The sequence below is a fragment of the Pseudophryne corroboree genome, chromosome 6 (assembly GCF_028390025.1).
Source record: "Pseudophryne corroboree isolate aPseCor3 chromosome 6, aPseCor3.hap2, whole genome shotgun sequence".
NCBI classification, from domain to species: domain Eukaryota; kingdom Metazoa; phylum Chordata; class Amphibia; order Anura; family Myobatrachidae; genus Pseudophryne; species Pseudophryne corroboree.
The window spans coordinates 737,277,915-737,301,685 of record NC_086449.1 but is presented as its reverse complement, the minus strand read 5'-3'; the positions used below and the strand labels follow the sequence as shown (position 1 = coordinate 737,301,685).

General features: G+C 46.7%; 1 protein-coding gene across 8 annotated transcripts in view; it reads left to right on the top strand.

The window, feature by feature from the left end:
- PARP11 (poly(ADP-ribose) polymerase family member 11) overlaps positions 1-21,726 on the top strand; it is a 114,185-nt gene extending 92,459 nt beyond the window's left edge. For all 8 annotated transcript variants that reach the window (XM_063928471.1, XM_063928470.1, XM_063928466.1 and 5 more), the window contains 2 exons: positions 12,058-12,209; positions 21,196-21,726. In XM_063928471.1, coding sequence (XP_063784541.1) covers positions 12,058-12,209; positions 21,196-21,509 — 466 coding nt within the window. In that variant the 3' untranslated portion in view covers positions 21,510-21,726. The remainder of the gene's footprint in view (positions 1-12,057; positions 12,210-21,195) is intronic.
- Positions 21,727-23,771: the final 2,045 nt, after the last annotated feature.

Genomic DNA, 23,771 nt, shown 5'->3' with positions numbered 1-23,771 from the left:
ACATCCGAGATATCTGCTTGATACTACATCTCTCCTTGTGAAATTATGTGAACTTCCAAAACTAGATCCAGATGTGACAATGTTTACTATCGATGTTACTAATTTATACACTGTTATTCCCCATGATTTAGGTTTATCTTCAGTAAGCCGTTTTTTAGAAAATCAGATATCCTATAATGGCCCTGATGTGGAATTTGTGATTATGTTACTCAAATTTATTTTGACTAGGAATTTCTTTCTATACAATGGAGCTTTTTATTTACAGCTAATTGGTTGTGCGATGGGGGCGGCGGTGGCCCCCTCATACGCTAATATTTTCATGTTTGATGTTGAAAAATCAGTATTTTTTTCAGATGAATTAATTGCTGATAGGATTATTTTTTTCTGCCGTTACATCGATGATCTGTTGATCTTCTGGAAGGGCGATAGTTCTGATCTGATTGACCACATTAACCAACATAATTTAGGCCCTAGTCCTGTAAAGTTTACGTTCTCTTGTAGTTCTACTGAAATCCATTACCTTGATGTTTCTATACATTTACAGGAGGGTTATGTGTCAACGAGCTTGTTTAGCAAACCCACGGACCGTAATAATTTACTGGCCTATAATAGCTGTCACCCCAGACCTCTTATTGCAGGTCTGCCGTATTCCCAATTTATCCGTGTGAGACGCATTACATCAGACATCCAACAAGCAGAACTCCAAATGAATACCCTAATGAAAAAGTTTCTTGACAGGGGTTATGATTATGATCAGCTACTTCTTTCTAAAAACAAGGCACTTAATATGCATAGACAAACATTATTGGAACCTAAACCCTGTGACAATAAAAATGTCCTCCCTTGGGTCACTCAATTTACTACAGCCAGTGGCCCCATTAATAAAATTTCCAAAAAACTGTGGCCAATTGTCACATCAGACCCTGACTGTAATTTGTCTAATACTCACCTTATGTCATGTTATAAACGTGGCCGTAATATCCGTGACATTCTAGTCAAAGCGGATATTACAGAACCTGTTCCCAGTATTTATAGAGGTAAAATGGGATGCATACGCTGCACTTGTGTTACGTGCAAATTTCTTATTCCTGGTGACACCTTTTACCATCCCCATACTGGCAAAAAATTATACATTAGACACAGACTCACGTGCAATTCGACATTTGTTGTTTACCAAATTATCTGCCCATGTGGCTTGTCTTACATAGGCAAAACCGAACGCTCATTCAAGGAGCGGATGGCAGCTCATCGTTCAGCTATCAAAGCTGCTTTAATTTCTGTCAGTAGCGACCAACCTGTGGCGAGACATTTCGCCTTAGCATCACATAATCTGACCACACTCAAGTATAGGATGATCGACCATATACCATTATCCCTAAGGGGTGGGAATCGTGGGCTTAAATTGTTACACTGTGAGGCACGCTGGATTTACCGTTTAGGTACTCTAGTCCCTGGTGGCCTTAATGAACAGTCCGGTATTGCAACTTTGGCCTCTACTTAAATATCTATATCCGTTCTTGTCTCACAGATTGTTATTTTGATTAGAGTTTCCCCATTCATGGTTTTTTCGTCCCTTTTTTGTTTTGTTTGGTTCTTAGTATTGATATTTTTATGCAGTTCCCTTGTTTGGCCTGTTAAGTATATACTAATCTACTAAGGATATGGTATTTACTGTATTTGCGAGATGTGTTTATGTCTATGCGTGCATTGTATATCTTTGTTGTCATGGTGACGGGTTTTCCATTCACTCACAGTCATACGCGTCTTTTCAGTGCACCATGACGTAATCCCCGCTGAGTCGGACGGGTGGGTGGTCCCGCCGCGCCGGCTGGCGTTCTCACATGGTGATGGTCCTTATATAAGGTATGTTTCACTTTTTATATGTATATCCTGACGAAAATGCCACAATAAATACGGGCATTGAAACGTTGTCATTACACCTTACTCTCTGTGTCAATCATTGGAGTGCCGCACCGCTAGTCTTTTTTATCCATTCATTGTGAGGGCACCCAATGTTATACCTATTTCAAGTGGCTGTGCCGGACCCCTGCCTTTCTCTCTCTATATATATATATATATATATATATATAAAAAAATGCTGTCTTAAGAGATTTATATATATATATATATATAAAACATGCCCAAAGAGACATGAGTATACTGGGTCCTAGAGACAAAGCTATGTCGATTTCTGCTTGACGTGTCCTGTAGAATATGCAATGGACAGATGATGCCGACTTAAGAGGCATATGGAAGGCTGAGGATTGTGTGGAGAAGGGTTCTCGGACCTGGTCTCCACAGCTATAGCTGGTAATTCTGATGTTTTGCCTTATATTCCTGCACAGCCTAGGAAAGCACCACATTATCAAATGCAGCCTTTAGAACAAAGAAACAAGAAAGTCCGAGGGGCGTCCTTTCTTGCCAGAGGCGGGGGCAGAGGAAAGAAGCTGCACAACACAGCTAGGTCCCAGGAACAGAAGTCCTCCCCGGTCTCTACAAAAATCCACCGCATGTCGCTGGGGATCCACAGGCGGAGCTAGGCCCGGTGGGGGCACGCCTACGTAAGTTCAGCCACAAGTGGGTTCACTCCCTGTTAGATCCCTGGGCAATAGATATTGTGTCTCAGGGATGCAAGCTGGACTTTGAGAAGATGCCCACTCACCGACGGCCCTGCCGGCTTCCCCCCACGAGAGGGAAACAGTGTTAACTGCAATTCACAAATTGTATCTTCAGCAGGTGGTGGTCAAGGTTCCCCTCCTTCAACAAGGAAAGGGTTATTGTTCGACCATGTTTGTAGTACCGAAACCGGACGGTTCGGTCAGACCCATATTGAATTTAAAATCCCTTAACATATACCTGAAAAGGTTTAAGTTCAAGATGGAATCGCTCAGAGCGGTCATCGCAAGCCTGGAAGGGGGGGATTTTATGGTGTCTCTGGACATAAAGGATGCATACCTTCATGTCCCCATTTATCCACCTCATCAGGCGTACCTCAGATTTGTGGTACAGGATTGTCATTTCCCATTCCAGACGTTGCCGTTTGGTCTGTCCACGGCACCGAGAATATTTACCAAGGTAATGGCAGAAATGATGGTGCTTCTGCGAAAGCAGGGAGTCACAATTATCCCATACTTGGACGATCTCCTCATAAAGGCGAGGTCCAGAGAGCAGTTGCTGATCAGCGTAGCACACTCTCGGGAAGTGTTGCAACAACACGTCTGGATTCTGAATATTCCAAAGTCGCAGCTGATTCCTACGACGCGTCTGCCCTTCCTGGGCATGATTCTGGACACAGACCAGAAGAAGGTTTTTCTCCCGGCGGAGAAGGCTCAGGAGCTCGTGACTCTGGTCAGAGGCCTCTTAAAACCAAAACAGGTGTCGGTGCATCAATGCACGCGAGTCCTGGGAAGGATGGTGGCGTCATACGAAGCCATTCCCTTCGGCAGGTTCCATGCGAGGACCTTTCAGTGGGATCTGTTGGACAGGTGGTCCGGATCGCATCTTCAGATGCAGCGGCTGATCACCCTATCCCCCAGGGCCAGGGTGTCTCTTCTGTGGTGGCTGCAGAGTGCTCACCTTATCGAGGGTCGCAGGTCCGGCATTCAGGACTGGGTCCTGGTGACCACGGATGCAAGCCTCCGAGGGTGGGGGGCAGTCACGCAGGGAAGAAATTTCCAGGGTCTGTGGTCAAGTCAGGAGACTTGTCTGCAAATCAATATCCTGGAACTAAGGGCCATATACAACGGCCTAAGTCAAGCGGAGACCCTGCTTCGCAACCAACCGGTGCTGATTCAGGCAGACAACATCACCGCAGTGGCTCATGTAAACCGCCAAGGCGGCACAAGGAGCAGGGTAGCGATGGCGGAAGTGTTACGCACACCAGTGCTAACAGGAGTATACCGGTGTATGAACAGAGAGGGAAGCGAAGCAAACGAACTCACAGACAGTATAACATAACATACACAGGAGGTGATGGAATAACTAATAAACACAAAGTGAACGGAGAAGCCCAAAGGCTCAGGAATTGGGTGTCTCCCTAGTGTCAGGAATGCTCAGATGGAATAGAGCGGACAATGAAGCGAGGTGTAGTGATTTAACATGTGGAGCACCTGAAATGATGTTGCTAAGAGCAACAGAAAAAACCCCAAAGGGTTACCAACGGGTGTGGGAATAAACTCCTTGGTCTGAGATAGAAATATAGACACAAGGAGAGTATCCACAATCCTAACCCCCACTTGCAGGGCACAGGTTCAGCTTACTGCCACTAAACTGACACCTGGACGCCCTGCACAGTGAGGGAGGATTAAGCAAGCAGGTCTGAGAGTACAGCCGCAAACCTGCTGGGTTCACAGAATAGCAAAAGAACCCCAGCAGGTCAAACAACTGACTCCAGTCTAACTGCTAGGTCCGGATTGGCAGAATGAAGTACCGAATCCCAAGGCCTATTAGCAGTAAGCAACAAGTAAATACAAAGTCACACAGTACTAGCTAACTCTCTGGAACTGACTAACAAATAAAGATTCAGCAGCATTTGCCTAGCCTGAGAGGATGGTTTATATAGCAGGTGCTGTCCACGCCCCACTCAGACCTCACAGACTGTGAGCACAAAACCAGCGCCGGATTCCCTGCCGTGCACAGAGCCTGTAACCACTACACAGTAAAAACCCGGACCGGAGTATCAGCTGCGCTCAGGTTACTTCGCTAACACTTGCCTCCCGGTTGCCATGGCGACGTGGCAGCACAGAGCAGGAGATCCTAACAGTACCCCCCCTCTGACGAGGGGTCAAAGAACCCCTACCACCGGGTTTATCGGGGAACTGCGAGAAGAAAGAGCGTATCAGTCTGGGGGCATGAAGATCACAACTGCGCACCCACGACCGCTCCTCCGGGCCATACCCCTTCCAGTGCACCAAAAATGACAGCCGACCCCGTACCATCTTGGAGTCAAGAACCCTTTCAACCACAAACTCCCTCTGACCCCGTATCAGAAGAGGAGAAGGTCTTCCACTGGAAGAAGGATTACTAACCGCCAGTTTTAAAAGGGAACAATGAAATGTTTCATTGATACCCAATGAACGGGGCAGATCTAACTGAAATGCCACCGGATTGATAACCCTGGTGATCTTATAAGGGCCGATGAACCGGGGGCCTAACTTATGAGATGGCTGTCTCAACTTCAAATTCTTGGTGGACAACCAGACGAAGTCTCCTAATTTGAAGCTGCAGGGTCTTCTCCGCTTATCAAAAACCCTATTGGTCACTAATGACACAGACACAAGGGCTTTCTTCACTTTCCTCCAAATACCCCTAAGGACCGAAACAACAGAGGAACCACCAGGCGTGGAATCCAGGGGGTCAAAAAAATTGGCCTTAGGATGATGCCCATACACACAAAGGAAGGGAGAGATCCCTGTAGCAGAGTGAGCCGCGTTGTTATAGGCAAACTCCGCCATGGACAGATGAGCAACCCAGTCAGTATGACACTTGGAGACATAACACCTGAGGAACTGCTCCAAGGACTGGTTCACCCTCTCAGTCTGCCCATTAGACTGTGGATGGTAGCCTGACGACAAGCTCACAGAAATCTGGAGATCAGAACAAAATGCCCTCCAGAATTTGGCCACAAACTGGGATCCACGGTCAGAGACCACATCAAGTGGCAACCCGTGGAGGCGCACAACATGCTGCATAAATAACTCAGACAGGCGTCTGGCCGATGGCAACCCAACCAGTGGAACGAAATGCGCCATCTACGAAAACCTGTCAACGACAACCCAAATGGCTGTCATCCCCGAGGATTTGGGCAAGTCCACCACAAAATCCATGGAAATGTGGGTCCATGGCTTAGACGGAATAGAGAGTGGATGTAATGGGCCGACAGGAACCCCTCTAGGAGTTTTATTTCGGGCACAAACGTCACATGCCTGAACCCACTGATCCACATCCCTAGCCACCGAGGGCCACCACACCGCCCTAGACAGCAACTCCCGAGTTCTGGCAATACCCGGATGCCCTGCCGACCTCTTGGCATGGAATTCCAGGAACACTCGCTGTCTTAACCTAGGAGGCACAAACAAGAGACCTACCGGAAGGTCTGGAGGAGCCTGCTCCTGTGCTCTAAGGACTAATGACAAGAGGTCCTGGGTAATGCCCACTTTAATACATGATGGGGACACAATGGGCAATGGCTCCTCGTGGTCTCTTGAACTGGAGCAAAACTCCGCGAGAGCGCATCAGCCTTGATGTTTTTTGACCCAGGGCGATATGTTATCAAAAAATTAAAGCGAGCAAAAAACAAAGCCCATCGTGCCTGCCTGGCATTGAGCCGCTTCGCTGACTCTAAATATGCCAGATTCTTATGGTCGGTGAGAATTGAGACCACAAACTTAGCCCCCTCAAGCCAGTGTCTCCACTCCCCGAGTGCATCCTTTATAGCCAACAATTCCCGGTTACCCACATCATAATTCATCTCGGCAGACGAAAATTTACGGGAAAAGTAAGCACAGGGATGAAGGCGATTATCAGACACCCCCATCTGAGAGAGCACTGCCCCAATACCTATCTCAGAGGCATCCACTTCTACCACAAAAGGACGCTCTGGATCTGGGTGTCGCAGCACCTTGGCCGAGACAAATGCCCTTTTGAGACGGGCAAAGGCCGCTTTGGCCTCACAAGACCAGTGAGCAACATCCGCCCCTTTCTTAGTGAGTGCCACCAAGGGGGCCACTATAGACGAAAATCCAGCGATAAACCGTCTATAAAAATTTGCAAAGCCCAGAAAACGCTGAAGCGCCTTCAAACTAGTGGGCTGCACCCAATCCGGGACTGCCTGTACCTTAGAACCCTCCATTTGGAAACCTTCTGAGGAGATAATATACCCTAGAAATGCGATTTGCTGGACTTCAAACTCGCACTTCTCCAGCTTCGCCCCAAGCTGGTGGTCTCTGAGTTTCTGGAGGACTAAGCGTACATGCTTCCGATGTTCCTCCAGGGAATGAGAGAAGATTAGGATGTCATCTAGATAAACAACTAAGAATCTATCCAAATATTCCCTGAGCACATCGTTCATGAATTCCTGGAAGACTGCCGGGGCATTAGAGAGCCCAAAAGGCATCACCAAATATTCATAATGCCCTGAGTGGGTATTAAAGGCAGTCTTCCATTCATCCCCCTCTCTTATTCGGATTAGATTGTAAACACCGCGTAGGTCAATCTTAGAAAAAATGGTGGCAGTACGAAGCTGGTCAAACAAAACCGAAATGAGAGGCAGTGGGTACGAGTTTTTAATCGTGATACGGTTCAATTCCCTGAAGTCGATGCAGGGTCGCAACGAACCGTCCTTTTTACCCACGAAGAAGAACCCCGACCCAACTGGGGACTGTGAGGGTCTGATAAATCCCTTAGCCAAGTTCTCCTGAATGTACTCTGCCATAGCCTGAGTCTCAGGACGTGACAGGGAGTACAACCTGCTCTTGGGAAGCTTAGCATCCGGCAACAAATCAATGGCACAGTCATAGGGGCGATGGGGAGGTAGTACCTCCGCAACTTTTTTGGAGAACACATCCGCAAAATCTGCATAACATCCTGGCAATCCTGGCAAACTTAGCTGCGAGAGCCTGACTGGAAGGCTCAAGCAACTCCTGAAACAATCACTACCCCAACTAAGAATCTCCCCAGAGACCCAGTCAAATTGAGGGTTATGGGCCCTTAACCAGGGTAACCCCAAAACCAATGGGGCAAAAGAACAGACAGTCACATAAAAAGACAATTTTTCAGAGTGTGTGGCTCCAATAAACAAAGGAATTTGGCTGGTGCAGGAGGTAATTTTACCCTGGGACAATGGTTCCCCGTTTAACCCACAGATCTCAATCTCTGATGCCAAAGGTACTGAGGGAACAGAGTGTTCCAGGGCGAATTGACGGTCCATGAAAACCCCATCGGCCCCACTGTCAACAAAGGCCTCAGTCTTGACAGCTTGACCGAGGATCTCCAAAGTCACCGGAATGAGAAAAGTCTTTTTGGGAAATTCTGACTTCTGGCCTGACAGGATATTTCCCATCACCCTCAGGCCCTGAAGTTTTCCGGTTTTTCTGGGCATGATACTACAACATGACCTTTATTCCCACAGTACAAACACAAACCCTGCTGTCTCCTCCGCGTCTTCTCACGCGAGGAGAGGTGGGTAGCCCCAATCTGCATAGGCTCCTCGGAATATTCCTCAGAGTCTGAGGTTCCCTTGGGAAAAAAGGAAACTGCGGTCTCCCTTTCAAGCCTACGCTCTCTCAGCCGTCTATCCACCCGGATGGATAACTGCATGAGCTGATCTAAGCTATCAGGCGAGGGATATTGTACCAGTTGGTCCTTTATCTGGTCAGAAAGGCCCCTTCGGTACTGGTTTCTCAGGGCTGGGTCATTCCACTGGGTATCATGAGCCAACCTCCGAAACTCTGTACTATAAACCTCAGCTGGCCGTCGCCCTTGCTTAAGAACCGCAATCTGAGCCTCGGCTGAAGCCATCTTGTCAGGGTCATCATACAAAATGCCCAGTGCCGTAAAAAAAGCATCAACACTTTTAAGCGACGGACAGTCAGGCTGTAACCCATATGCCCAGACCTGTGGGTCTCCTTGTAGCAAGGAAATCACCATGCCCACCCGCTGAATCTCCGACCCAGAAGACTGGGGCCTAAGCCTGAAATATAGCTTACAGCTCTCCTTGAAACAAAAAAACGGCGAGTGATCTCCAGAAAAACGATCCGGGAGATTTACTTTCGGCTCCTTAACCCCTGAACTTGCCGCTGCTGCTGCGGGAGCTCCGCTAGCGGCCTGCGGGGTGTTCATTTTAATGGACATCTCATTAAATTGCCGAGTCAGGACCTGCACCTGATCGACCACCTGTTGCAAAGTATTTTGAGGGGTATGCTCCATATTCCCACAAAATTTCAACAGGAGTAGGGCTGCTGAATATGTTACGCACACCAGTGCTAACAGGAGTATACCGGTGTATGAACAGAGAGGGAAGCGAAGCAAACGAACTCACAGACAGTATAACATAACATACACAGGAGGTGATGGAATAACTAAAACACAAAAAGTGAACGGAGAAGCCCAAAGGCTCAGGAATTGGGTGTCTCCCTAGTGTCAGGAATGCTCAGATGGAATAGAGCGGACAATGAAGCGAGGTGTAGTGATTTAACATGTGGAGCACCTGAAATTATGTTGCTAAGAGCAACAGAAAAACCCCCAAAGGGTTACCAACGGGTGTGGGAATAAACTCCTTGGTCAGAGATAGAAATATAGACACAAGGAGAGTATCCACAATCCTAACCCCCACTTGCAGGGCACAGGTTCAGCTTACTGCTACTAAACTGACACCTGGACGCCCTGCACAGTGAGGGAGGATTAAGCAAGCAGGTCTGAGAGTACAGCCGCAAACCTGCTGGGTTCACAGAATAGCAAAAGAACCCCAGCAGGTCAAACAACTGACTCCAGTCTTACTGCTAGGTCCGGATTGGCAGAATGAAGTACCGAATCCCAAGGCCTATTCGCAGTAAGCAACAAGTAAATACAAAGTCACACAGTACTAGCTAACTCTCTGGAACTGACTAACAAACAAAGATTCAGCAGCATTTGCCTAGCCTGAGAGGATGGTTTATATAGCAGGTGCTGTCCACGCCCCACTCAGACCTCACAGACTGTGAGCACAAAACCAGCGCCGGATTCCCTGCCGTGCACAGAGCCTGTAACCACTACACAGTAAAAACCCGGACCGGAGTATCAGCTGCGCTCAGGTTACTTCGCTAACACTTGCCTCCCGGTTGCCATGGCGACGTGGCAGCACAGAGCAGGAGATCCTAACAGGAAGCCACCAGAATTCTTCGCGGGGCGGGGAATCACGTAAAAGCACTGTCAGCAGTGTTCATTCCGGGAGTGGACAACTGGGAAGCAGACTTCCTCAGCAGGCACAACCTCCACCCGGGAGAGTGGGGACTTCATCAAGAAGTTTTCACACAGATTACAAGTCGTTGGGAACTGCCACAGGTGGACATGATGGCATCCCGCCTCAACAAAAAGCTACAAATGTATTGCGCCAGGTCAAGAGACCCTCAGACGATAGCTGTGGACGCACTAGTGACACCGTGGGTGTTCCAGTCGGTTTATGTGTGTCCTCCTCTTCCTCTCATACCCAAGGTGCTGAGATTCGTAAGGAAAAGAGGAGTGAGAACAATATTCATTGTTCCGGATTGGCCAAGAAGGACTTGGTATCCGGAACTGCAAGAAATGCTCACAGTGGACCCATGGCCTCTGCCTCTCAGACAGGATCTGTTGCAACAGGGGCCCTGTCTGTTCCAAGACTTACCGCGGCTGCGTTTGACGGCATGGCGGTTGAACGCCGGATCTTAGCAGAAAAAGGCATTCCGGATGAGGTTATTCTTACGCTAATAAAGGCTAGGAAGGTCGTGACGGCTAAGCATTATCACCGTATATGGCGAAAATATGTTGCTTGGTGTGAGGCCAGGAATGCCCCTACAGAGGAATTCCAGCTGGGCCGTTTCCTTCACTTCCTACAGTCGGGAGTGACTTTGGGCTTAAAATTGGGGTCCATTAAGGTCCAGATTTCAGCCCTATCCATTTTCTTTCAAAAGGAACTGGCTTCTCTTCCTGGAGTTCAGACGTTTGTAAAGGGAGTGCTGCATATTCAGCCCCTTTTGTGCCACCAGTGGCACCTTGGGATCTTAACGTGGTGTTGAGTTTCCTGAAATCACACTGGTTTGAGCCACTTAAAACCGTGGAGTTAAATTATCTCAAGTGGAAGGTGGTCATGCTGTTGGCCTTATCTTTGGCTAGGCGTGTGTCAGAATTGGCGGCTTTGTCACATAAAAGCCCCTATCTGGTTTTCCATATGGACAGGGCAGAATTACGGACTCGTCCGCAATTTCTGCCAAAAGTGGTGTCATCTTTTCATTTGAACCAACCTATTGGGGTGCCTGCGGCTACTCGTGACTTGGAGGATGCCAAATTACTAGAGGTAGTCAGGGCTTTGAAGGTTTATGTAGCCAGAACGGCTGGAGTCAGGAAAACTGAGTCGCTGTTTATCCTGTATGCATCCAACAAGCTGGGTGCTCTGGCTTCAAAGCAAACTATTGCTCGCTGGATCTGTAACACGATTCAGCAGGCTCATTCTGCGGCTGGATTGCCGCCTCCAAAATCAGTAAAAGCCCATTCCACAAGGAAGGTGGGCTCTTCTTGGGCGGCTGCCCGAGGGGTCTCGGCATTACAGCTTTGCCGAGCAGCTACTTGGTCGGGTTCAAACACTTTTGCAAAATTCTACAAGTTTGATACCCTGGCTGAGGAGGACCTTGTGTTTGCTCATTCGGTGCTGCAGAGTCATCCGCACTCTCCCGCCCGTTTGGGAGCTTTGGTATAATCCCCATGGTCCTTACGGAGTCCCCAGCATCCACTAGGACGTTAGAGAAAATAAGATTTTACTTACCGGTAAATCTATTTCTCATAGTCCGTAGTGGATGCTGGGCGCCTGTCCCAAATGCGGACTTCTTCTGCAATGCTTGTAAATAGTTATTGCTTACATAAGGGTTATGTTATGGTTGCATCAGGTTGGTCTGATGCTCTGTTGTTCATACTGTTAACTGGGTAAGTTTATCACGAGTTATACGGTGTGATTGGTGTGGCTGCTATGAGTCTTACCCTGGATTCCAAAATCCTTTCCTTGTAATGTCAGCTCTTCCGGGCACAGTTTCCTTAACTGAGGTCTGGAGGAGGGGCATAGAGGGAGGAGCCAGTGCACACCAGTAGTCCTAATTCTTTCTTAAAGTGCCCTGTCTCCTGGGGAGCCCGTCTATTCCCCATGGTCCTTACGGAGTCCCCAGCATCCACTACGGACTACGAGAAATAGATTTACCGGTAAGTAAAATCTTATTTTTTTTCCTTTTTAACAAAAGTGAGATATACGGTCATTGGAAGCAATTATTACAGATCCCAAATGGATTTTTATTCACGATATTGAATAGAAATCCTTTTATGAACTTGTGTTTTTTGTAGGAAAAAAGCTCAGCTGAAAAAGAAGAAACGGATAGGTGAGATTGCAGAGGAGATGCTGTTCCATGGCACAAGTAATGAATTTGTTCATGCAATATGCAGTCATAACTTTGACTGGAGAATTAATGGGATACATGGTGCGGTGTTTGGAAAAGGTAAGCGGCCCTGCTGTGTTCTGTTCTATATATAACCACTTCTGATTCACAGGAGCTGAGACTGTATGCTTAATCTGCCACTTATTACCAATTCCTGCAACAACAAGACCAAAAAAAAATTGTAAATATAGTACTTATAGGTAAATGTATGAACTGTCGATATGGGGGGGAAGTGGTGTCGGCGCACGTTATGTGCGCTATACCGCTTCCCCCACCGTGTATGAATGCAGCAGTGATTTTCCAGTGACGGGGGCTTTTCACTGCTTAGTACATCTCCCCCAAGTGCAACGCCATATTTTGGGGAAAATTACTCAAGCACGAGAAAATAGCAACCAATGGCAGAGAGTCTAAGTCTTGGCAGGTGGCACAAAAAGGATAGGTGCATGTCAAAACATGAACTAAAACTGGTGTTAGCATAGCAGAAATTACCTTAATGGGGAAACGTGTATATAGAAATGAAAAACATTTAATAATAAACAATATATGCTCACATATAGCTAGCATATATATCACACTCTTTGTGTGTATATCATAAAACACAAAAATCAATAGGCTGCACTACACACCATTCATATACATGAATATAGTGTACTACACAGCTTGTGGGCCCAAATGATGATAACTAAAGTTCTACAGTAATATTAATGTTAATATTTTGTTCTGTTTTGCAAAAAGGATAGGTGTCACATTGCATCAAAGCAATCAAGCTTTGTATTACATTAGTCAAAGGTGAAAGTGCATCCAACTAAAAAGTACAGACCTCTACCTGGTATGCACCAACTTGAGTAGAATTGACTAAATATTTGGTGCCCCAGTGTGCTTTTTCCATAATTATTCTGTAGCAATATAAACATAGAATCGGATGGCCGATAAGAACCACTTGGCCCATCTAGTCTGCCTCCTTTTTTTTTTTTTTTTATCTTTTAGGTAACGTCAACCCTATTTGATACTTAGTTCTTTGTAAGGATATTCATTTGCCAATGTCTTATCCTCTACCACCTCTGATGGGTGGCTATTCCACTTATCCACTACTCTCTCTGTGAAGTTATTTTTACTTAAATTTGCCCTGAACCTGCCTACCTCCAATTCCATTGTATGTCTGTGAGTTCTGATACTTCTCTTCCTTTGAAGAATGTTTCCCTCTTGTACCTTGTTAAAACCTTGGTATATTTGAAAATCTCTTTCGTGTCCCCCCTTTCCCTTCTGTGCTTTAAACTGTACATTTTAAGATCTTTTAGTCTTTCCAGTTAAGTTTTGTGAAGTAGACCATGCACCATTTTAGTTGCCCTTCTTTGTATGCTCTCTAATGTATTTAAATCCTTCTGGGGATATGGTCTCCAGAACTGGACACCATATTCCAGGCCATACCAATGACCTATACAGTAGCATTATTTCTTTAATTTCCTGTTATTGATTCCTCTCCCTTCCTCATTGCTCTGTTGCATTGCTTCCCTGCCTTTAAGTCACCTGAAATAGTGTCACCTAGATCCCTTTCCTCCTCAGTAGTTTCCACTATAGTACCCTTGATACTGTTTTTAGTCTTTGGGTTTTTGAGACCCAACTGCATGATTTTGCTTTTTTGTAGCATTATAAACTGTAGTTGCCATGTTCTTGACCATTTCTCAAGTCTACCTAGATCATCAATCATTGTTTTACCCCTCCCGGTGGGTCTACCCTGTTGCATATCTTTGTGTCATCTGCAAAAAGGCATACTTTCCCTTCAATACCATTTGCAATGTCACCAGCAAACAGCACTGGTCCAAGTACAGATCCCTGGGGTACTCCACTGGTAATATTTCCCTCTACATACTCAATTTACTATAATTGTCTGGTTCCTATCCTTCAACCAGGTTCTTATCTATTTAACTGTTTTATAATCCAATCCCACACTTTCAACTTTATTTAGCAATCTGCAGTGTGGGACTGTATCAAATGCCTTACTAAAGCCTAGATATGCTACATCTACAGCCCCCCTTGATCTATTAATTTTAATCACTGAGTCAAAAAAGTCAATAAGATTTGTTTAGCATAAATTCATGCTGTTTGGGATCCTGTAAATTGTTTGATTTAAGAGATTCCACAACTCTTTCTTTTAATAATGTTAGTGTTTCCATTACTTTCCCTACTACTGATGTAATTTACTGTGTAGTTGCTTCTTCCTTGCTTCCACTTTTGTGCAGTGGGACTATTACTGGCTATATAGTGCTGCAGGCAAGACTGTTAACATTTAATGCTTGTCCAAAGTAGGCGCCCAAAGACAAGGGAGCAGTCACAATATAGTCTTGCATGTTTCTGTATGCGCAAAAATGCACTATAGAACATATTTTACCCGGTATTGAGGACCGGGGACTCACTTTTTCAGAATTAGTGGATCTCTGGAGACGCATTTCACTGGAATTGGCTACCCGTTAAATGACTGATGTCTAACCTGCCCGGCTGCAGAGAGGACTATAAAAGTGGAGGAGGAGCCAGCTGGGCAAGAGGGACATCAATCATAGCCAATAGCCAATCCCAGTGGAGGAGTCTGACTATAATCTTGTAGGTGTTAGATAAATGTTAAGTAGAATCTGATTGATTGGTTGCTATGGGCAACATCTCCACTCCTAAAAACTCGCACTTTTAGTGTGCAGATCTCTGACTGTTGACAAACTACCAACATTCATGTCCCTGTCGCCTATCATTAGGTATGACGTAGCAAGCCGTCTGCCCTTGTTATTGACTGGTGCAGCAGTAGGGACCTGGCCACTTTACACTTGAATTATATGTATCTGCTTATCCAATATATCCAAGACTAAACACCAGCATAGATAGAATGGACAAGGGATCGGATTATTGCACATTGTGGTATAAAGGAATGGTTTTGGTTTATTTGAATCTGTACATGATGGATTTCTCTGGAAGTCTTTCACTTGTAAGATCCAAGGGGAAGATGTATCAAAACTTGGAGAGATAGAGTAGATAAAGCACCAACCCAATCGGCTTCTGCCGCTTTACAGCCTGTGTTTGAAAATTTACAGGAGTCGGTACTTTATCTCTCTAAGAGGTCTGTTTACTAAGCCTTAGAAAGAGATAAAGTACCAGCCAATCAGCTCCTAACCGCCATGTCTCAGGCTGGGTTTGAAAAATGACAGGAGCTTGTTGGTTTGTACTTTATCTCCATCTACTTTATCTCTCTCCAAGGCTTAGTAAATAGACCCCTAAGTTTTGATCCCTGCCAAGGATGGTGTATGTACCATTACACAGATTAAAAATAAATAAATCTTTTCTCTAACGTCCTAAGTGGATGCTGGGGACTCCGTAAGGACCATGGGGATTAGCGGCTCCGCAGGAGACTGGGCACAACTACAAAGAAAGCTTTAGACTACTGGTGTGCACTGGCTCCTCCCACTAAGACCCTCCTCCAGACCTCAGTTAGATTCTTGTGCCCGGCCGAGCTGGATGCACACTAGGGGCTCTCCTGAGCACCTAGAAAGAAAGTATATTTAGGTTTTTTATTTTCAGTGAGATCTGCTGGCAACAGACTCACTGCAGCGAGGGACTAAGGGGAGAAGAAGCGAACCTACCTAACAGGTGGTAGTTTGGGCTTCTTAGGCTACTGGACACCATTAGCTCCAGAGGGATCGACCGCAGGACCCGACCTTGGTGTTCGTTCCCGGAGCCGCGCCGCCGTCCCCCTTACAGAGCCAGAAGCACGAAGAAGGTCCGGAAAATCGGCGGCAGAAGACTTCAGTCTTCACCAAGGTAGCGCACAGCACTGCAGCTGTGCGCCATTGCTCCTCATGTACACCTCATACTTCGGTCACTGATGGGTGCAGGGCGCTGGGGGGGGGGCGCCGTGAGGGCAATAGATAACACCTTGGCTGGCAAAATATACATCATATATAGTCCCAGAGGCTATATAGATGTAAAATTACCCCTGCCAGTATCACAGAAAAAGCGGGAGAAAGTCCGCCGAAAAGGGGGCGGGGCTTCTCCCTCAGCACACTGGCGCCATTTTTCCCTCACAGTTCCGCTGGAAGGAAGCTCCCTGGCTCTCCCCTGCAGTCTGAGAAAACTACAGAAGGGTAAAAAAGAGAGGGGGGGCACTAAATTTAGGCGCAGTATAGATATATATATATGTAATATATATAAAAAGCAGCTATAGGGAAAACACTCATTGATAGTGGGATCCCAGTGTTATATAGCGCTCTGGTGTGTGCTGGCATACTCTCTCTCTGTCTCCCCAAAGGGCTTTGTGGGGTCCTGTCCTCTGTCAGAGCATTCCCTGTGTGTTTGCGGTGTGTCGGTACGGCTGTGTCGACATGTTTGATGAGGAGGCTTATGTGGAGGCGGAGCAGATGCCTGTAAATGTGATGTCACCCCCTGCGGGGTCGACACCTGAGTGGATGGTGCTGTGGAAGGAATTACGTGATAGTGTCGACTCCTTACATAAAAGGTTTGACGACATACCTAATGTGGGACAGCCGGCTTCTCAGCCTGTGCCTGCCCAGGCGTCTCAAAAACCATCAGGGGCTCTAAAACGCCCGCTACCTCAGATGGTTGACACAGATGTCGACACGGATACTGACTCCAGTGTCGACGACGATGAGACTAATGTAACTTCCAGTAGGGCCACACGTTACATGATTGAGGCAATGAAAAATGTGTTGCACATTTCTGATGTTACCCCCGGTACCACAAAAAAGGGTATAATGTTTGGAGAGAAAAAACTACCAGTAGCTTTTCCTCCATCTGAAGAGTTAAATGAAGTGTGTGAAGAAGCGTGGGCTTCCCCTGATAAAAAGATGGTAATTTCTAAGAGGTTACTAATGGCGTACCCTTTCCCGCCAGAGGATAGGTCACGCTGGGAAACATCCCCTAGGGTGGATAAAGCGCTCACACGCTTGTCGAAGAAGGTGGCACTACCGTCTCCGGATACGGCCGCCCTGAAGGAATCTGCTGATAGAAAGCAGGAGGCTATCCTGAAATCTATATATACACACACAGGTGTGATACTGAGACCGGCTATAGCTTCAGCCTGGATGTGCAGCGCTGCTGCTGCGTGGTCAGATTCCCTGTCAGAAAATATAGATACCCTAGACAGGGACACTATTTTGCTGAACGTAGAGCATATAAAAGACGCACTTTTATACATGAGGGATGCACAGAGGGATATTTGCCGGCTGGCATCCAAAATTAGTGCAATGTCCATTTCTGCCAGGAGAGGGTTATGGACTCGGCAGTGGACAGGTGATGCAGATTCCAAACGACATATGGAAGTTCTGCCTTATAAGGGTGAGGAATTGTTCGGGGATGGTCTCTCGGACCTCGTTTCCACAGCAACAGCTGGGAAGTCTACATTTTTGCCCCATGTTCCCTCACAACCAAAGAAAGCACCGTATTATCAGGTACAGTCCTTTCGGCCCAATAGGGGCAAGCGGGTTAAAGGCGCGTCCTTTCTGCCCAGAGGCAGAGGTAGAGGGAAAAAGCTGCAGCATACAGCCAGTTCCCAGGAGCAAAAGTCCTCCCCCGCTTCCTCAAAGTCCACAGCATGACGCTGGGGCTCCACAGGCAGAGCCAGGTACGGTGGGGGCCCGTCTCAAGCATTTCAGCAAGCAGTGGGCTCGCTCACGGGTGGATCCCTGGATCCTTCAAATAGTATCTCAGGGGTACAAACTGGAATTCGAGACGTCTCCCCCCCGCCGTTTCCTCAAATCTGCCTTGCCAACCACTCCCTCAGGCAGGGAGGCAGTGTTACAGGCAATTCAAAAGCTGTATTCACAACAAGTGATAGTAAAGGTGCCCCTACTTCAACAAGGAAGGGGTTACTATTCCACAATGTTTGTGGTACCGAAACCGGACGGTTCGGTGAGACCCATTTTAAATTTGAAATCCTTGAACACATATATCAAAAAATTCAAGTTCAAGATGGAATCGCTCAGGGCGGTTATTGCGAGCCTGGACGAGGGAGATTACATGGTATCGCTGGACATCAAGGATGCTTACCTACATGTCCCCATTTACCATCCTCACCATGAGCACCTCAGGTTTGTGGTACAAGATTGTCATTACCAATTCCAGACGTTGCCGTTCGGTCTCTCCACGGCTCCGAGGGTCTTTACCAAGGTAATGGCGGAAATGATGATACTCCTTCGAAGGAAGGGAGTTTTAATTATCCCGTACTTGGACGATCTCCTGATAAAGGCGAGGTCCAGAGAACAGTTATTGGTAGGGGTAGCACTATCTCGGGAAGTGCTGCAACAGCACGGCTGGATTCTAAACATTACAAAGTCACAGCTGGTCCCTACGACACGCCTGCTGTTCCTAGGGATGGTTCTGGACACAGAACAGAGAAAAGTGTTTCTCCCGGAGGAGAAGGCCAAGGAGCTGTCATCTCTAGTCAGAGGCCTCCTAAAACCAAAACAGGTGTCGGTGCATCACTGCACGCGGATCCTGGGAAAAATGGTAGCTTCCTACGAAGCGATTCCATTCGGCAGGTTTCATGCAAGAACCTTTCAGTGGGACTTGTTGGACAAGTGGTCCGGATCGCATCTTCAGATGCATCGTCTGATAACCCTGTCTCCAAGGACAAGGGTGTCTCTGCTGTGGTGGCTGCAGAGTGCTCATCTTCAAGAGGGCCGCAGATTCGGCATACAGGACTGGGTCCTGGTGACCACGGATGCCAGCCTTCGAGGCTGGGGAGCAGTCACACAGGGAAGAAACTTCCAAGGACTATGGTCAAGTCAGGAGACTTCCCTGCACATAAATATTCTGGAACTAAGGGCTATTTACAATGCCCTAAGTCAGGCAAAACCCCTGCTTCAAAACCAGCCGGTACTGATCCAGTCAGACAACATCACGGCAGTCGCCCATGTGAATCGACAGGGCGGCACGAGAAGCAGGACGGCGATGGCAGAAGCCACAAGGATTCTCCGATGGGCGGAAAATCACGTGTTAGCACTGTCAGCAGTGTTCATTCCGGGAGTGGACAACTGGGAAGCAGACTTCCTCAGCAGGCACGACCTCCACCCGGGAGAGTGGGGACTTCATCCAGAAGTCTTTCAAATGCTTGTAAACCAGTGGGAAAAACCACAGGTGGACATGATGGCGTCCCGCCTAAACAAAAAGCTAGAAAAATATTGCGCCAGGTCAAGAGACCCGCAGGCGATAGCTGTGGACGCTCTGGTAACACCGTGGGTGTACCGATCGGTTTATGTGTTCCCTCCTCTTCCTCTCATACCAAAGGTACTGAGGATAATAAGGAGAAGAGGAGTAAGAACTATACTCATTGTTCCGGATTGGCCAAGAAGAGCGTGGTATCCGGAACTTCAAGAAATGATGTCAGAGGACCCATGGCCTCTACCGCTCAGACAGGACCTGCTGCAGCAGGGGCCCTGTCTGTTCCAAGACTTACCGCGGCTGCGTTTGACGGCATGGCGGTTGAACACCGGATCCTGAAGGAAAAGGGCATTCCGGATGAAGTCATTCCTACGCTGATAAAAGCTAGGAAAGAAGTAACCGCGAACCATTATCACCGCATATGGCGAAAATATGTTGCGTGGTGTGAGGCCAGGAAGGCCCCAACGGAAGAATTTCAGCTGGGCCGGTTCCTGCACTTCCTACAGTCAGGGGTGACTATGGGCCTTAAATTGGGTTCCATTAAGGTCCAGATTTCGGCTCTATCGATTTTCTTCCAGAGAGAATTGGCTTCACTACCTGAAGTTCAGACTTTTGTTAAGGGAGTGCTGCATATTCAGCCCCCTTTTGTGCCTCCAGTGGCACCTTGGGATCTCAACGTGGTGTTGGATTTCCTAAAGTCACATTGGTTTGAGCCACTGAAAACCGTGGATTTAAAATATCTCACGTGGAAAGTGGTCATGTTGTTGGCCTTGGCTTCGGCCAGGCGTGTTTCAGAATTGGCGGCTTTGTCATGTAAAAGCCCTTATCTGATTTTCCATATGGATAGGGCAGAATTGAGGACTCGTCCCCAGTTTCTCCCCAAAGTGGTATCAGCTTTTCATCTGAACCAACCTATCGTGGTGCCTGCGGCTACAAATGACTTGGAGGCTTCCAAGTTGTTGGATGTAGTCAGGGCCCTAAAAATTTATGTTTCCAGGACAACTGGAGTCAGAAAGACTGACTCGCTCTTTATCCTGTATGCGCCCAACAAGTTGGGTGCACCTGCTTCTAAGCAGACTATTGCTCGCTGGATCTGTAGTACGATTCAGCTTGCACATTCTGCGGCTGGACTGCCGCATCCTAAATCAGTAAAAGCCCATTCCACGAGGAAAGTGGGCTCTTCTTGGGCGGCTGCCCGAGGGGTCTCGGCTCTTCAACTTTGCCGAGCTGCTACTTGGTCAGGGGCAAACACGTTTGCTAAATTCTACAAATTTGATACCCTGGCTGAGGAGGACCTTGAGTTCTCTCATTCGGTGCTGCAGAGTCATCCGCACTCTCCCGCCCGTTTGGGAGCTTTGGTATAATCCCCATGGTCCTTACGGAGTCCCCAGCATCCACTTAGGACGTTAGAGAAAATAAGAATTTACTCACCGGTAATTCTATTTCTCATAGTCCGTAGTGGATGCTGGGCGCCCATCCCAAGTGCGGATTGTCTGCAATACTTGTATATAGTTATTGCTTAACTAAAGGGTTATTGTTGAGCTATCTGTTGAGAGGCTCAGTTGTTATCATGCTGTTAACTGGGTATTGTATCACGAGTTATACGGTGTGATTGGTGTGGCTGGTATGAGTCTTACCCGGGATTCAAAATCCTTCCTAATTGTGTCAGCTCTTCCGGGCACAGTATCCTAACTGAGGTCTGGAGGAGGGTCTTAGTGGGAGGAGCCAGTGCACACCAGTAGTCTAAAGCTTTCTTTGTAGTTGTGCCCAGTCTCCTGCGGAGCCGCTAATCCCCATGGTCCTTACGGAGTCCCCAGCATCCACTACGGACTATGAGAAATAGAATTACCGGTGAGTAAATTCTTATTTTTCTGCTTTCACATTTCAGGCACATACTTTGCAAAGAACGCATCCCTATCAAGCCAATACTGTAAGAACAGCGGCAAGCACGGGCCCACTCTGAAACTGCACGGAGTTAACACAGACTGCTGTCACTCACTGAGGAAGAAATGCATGTTTTTGGCTAGAGTGCTTGTGGGGGAATACACTACAGGAAATAGCGAATACATCCGACCCCCATCAAAGGATGGCAGCCTCATTAACTTTTATGACAGTTGTGTGGATAATCCCTTCTGTCCACTAATTTATGTCATTTTTGACAGCAATCAGATCTATCCAGAATACATAATAAACTTTGAGTGACTTGTTTCCTTTGCTTTTACATTTAACACAACTTTTGAGAACTTTCATGAAGCAAAGAGGACTGAAACCAGGTCCACGGAAGATGATAAAATGACTATCTTGGATCCTTCTAGCTGCTCAAAAACTGATGCATCAAAAGTTGCAGTTTTCAGACTAATCTAATTTATTAAAAGTTGCAGTTGTATTTGTCGATAAATACAATGATGCTTCTGCTTTTCATGGTTTGAGTGTGTGCTTTTCAATAAGTCCCCTGTTCATCCTGACAGAGGTGTTCATTAATGCAGACCTGCTTTCTGCCCTTTTTACAAGGGCTTTATAATAAAACAAATCTACCTGTCTGATATATGCTGTAAATGACAGAATGGAGGTTCCAGAAGGCTATGGGCAGTCTAGCAGGTGTTTCAGTTTCAGCGGTCTATTCATGAAGCAGTGAAAAGTGTGGAGAAGTGAGCCTGTGGAGAAGTTGCCCATGGCAACCAATCAGCTGCTCCATACAATTGTATAGTATGCAAATTATAAATGTTGCTTCTCTGCTGGTTCACTTCTCCACACTTTTCACTGCTTCATGAATAGACCCCTTAGTTTTTGTTTGTTTATTTGCAATCTCATGAATATTTGTCAGTCCACAAAATAGCTGCCACATTTCATGTGCAAGATAAAGGTAAAGTGAACCCCCTAGAAAGAAAGAAAGTGGAGGGTTATTGTATTGTAATTATCCGAACGCAGGGCTTATAGTGTTTGTGAAGCAACAATGTATAATTTGTTTTTTATTTATTTTTGTAAATATTGAAACGGACTTCTGTTTTTCGTGTTATACCAGTGTTTCCCAACTCTGGTCCTCAAGGCACATTAACAGTCCAGGTTTTAAGGATATCCATACTTGAGCACAGATGCTCAATCAAAATAATTGAGACACTAATTTAGTCACTTGTGCTCAAGTATGGCTATCCTTAAAACATGGACTGTTAGTGTGCTTTTGAGGACCAAGGTTGGGAAGCACTGATTAATACCAGTGGTGGATTACCCGCTGTTCACATGAGGCACATGCCTAGGGGTGACACTTGCTAGGGGGTGGAACAGCATGCTGCTCTGCATGAGAACCTTGTTAGGCCAGATGATTCTTTTCTTTGTCTTTGTCATTGCAACTTTTTTCATTTTGTAACTGGCAGTGTTGGGTGGGGGGAGGGGGGCAATGCTTAGTAAATTATGGTGCTGGGGTTGAGGCTGCTTTGGCAGTCTGGAGGCATTGGTACCAGTCCCATCATGAAGGGTGCAGTGATGTGATGGGGGATGCTCAGTAATGATGTACTTAGGGGCGGCCGGACCCGCAACTTCGTCACTGAGTAATACACTGCATAAAAATTAGTGTCCGTTTGTATATTCCACTACCCCTCCTCATGGTGTTGGTGGTTGGGAACAGGATGCCTACTGTATATTGTTTACACTGTGACCTTGGGTATGGTATATAGATTAGGATTTCATATTCATATTGTGAAGGTGTGTTCACACGGTGAGATAAAGCTGTAAGATTTGGACTATATAGTCAAAATCTTATGAAAAGTTAGTGTATATTTCAAGGTGTTAGGCAGCCTGCGATACAGATTCGATCCCGATGCACCCTCCCGTGGGGTCGGTATCGTAAGGCTAGATAGACTGTGCAGGCAAGTCAATCTTGACTATCTAGTGTACAATCTAGTACAAAGTATAGTCAAAATTGACACTTAGTTAAAATCGTACATAGACAAAATTTCAAGCACAGATAGTCAAGGGGGATATTTAGTTACTCGCACCGACTGCGGGTGTAAAAGTATCGCCGCGGGGGCTATCTAATTAGCCTCCATAAACCGGTGCATGCCGCGGCTAATCGGGGATTTTGTTTCACCTGCCTCTGGCAGGCGAAGCAAAATCCCTGATAACAGCCCCGTTTTCCTCTGAAAATGGGGCTGTTTCACCCGAAAACACACAGGTTTCACTGAACCTGTGTATTTTCGGGTGAAAATGCACTTTTTAACGGCCGGTCAAATAGAATAGGCTGACCGCAAAACCCGAAGAAACATCTGGAGTTTTTACTCCCGATGTCTCTTCGGGGGCTAATTGAATATCCCCCAAAATCTGTACTATCTGGGCTCTGGGGGAGTTCAGGGGGAAATCACATAGTCAAAATCGGACATAGCAAGGATCTCACTGTGGTTACGCACCTTAAGACTGTTTCTGCTAGTTTTACGTAACCATCTCTGTTTATCTGAATAGTAGCTTCTTCTG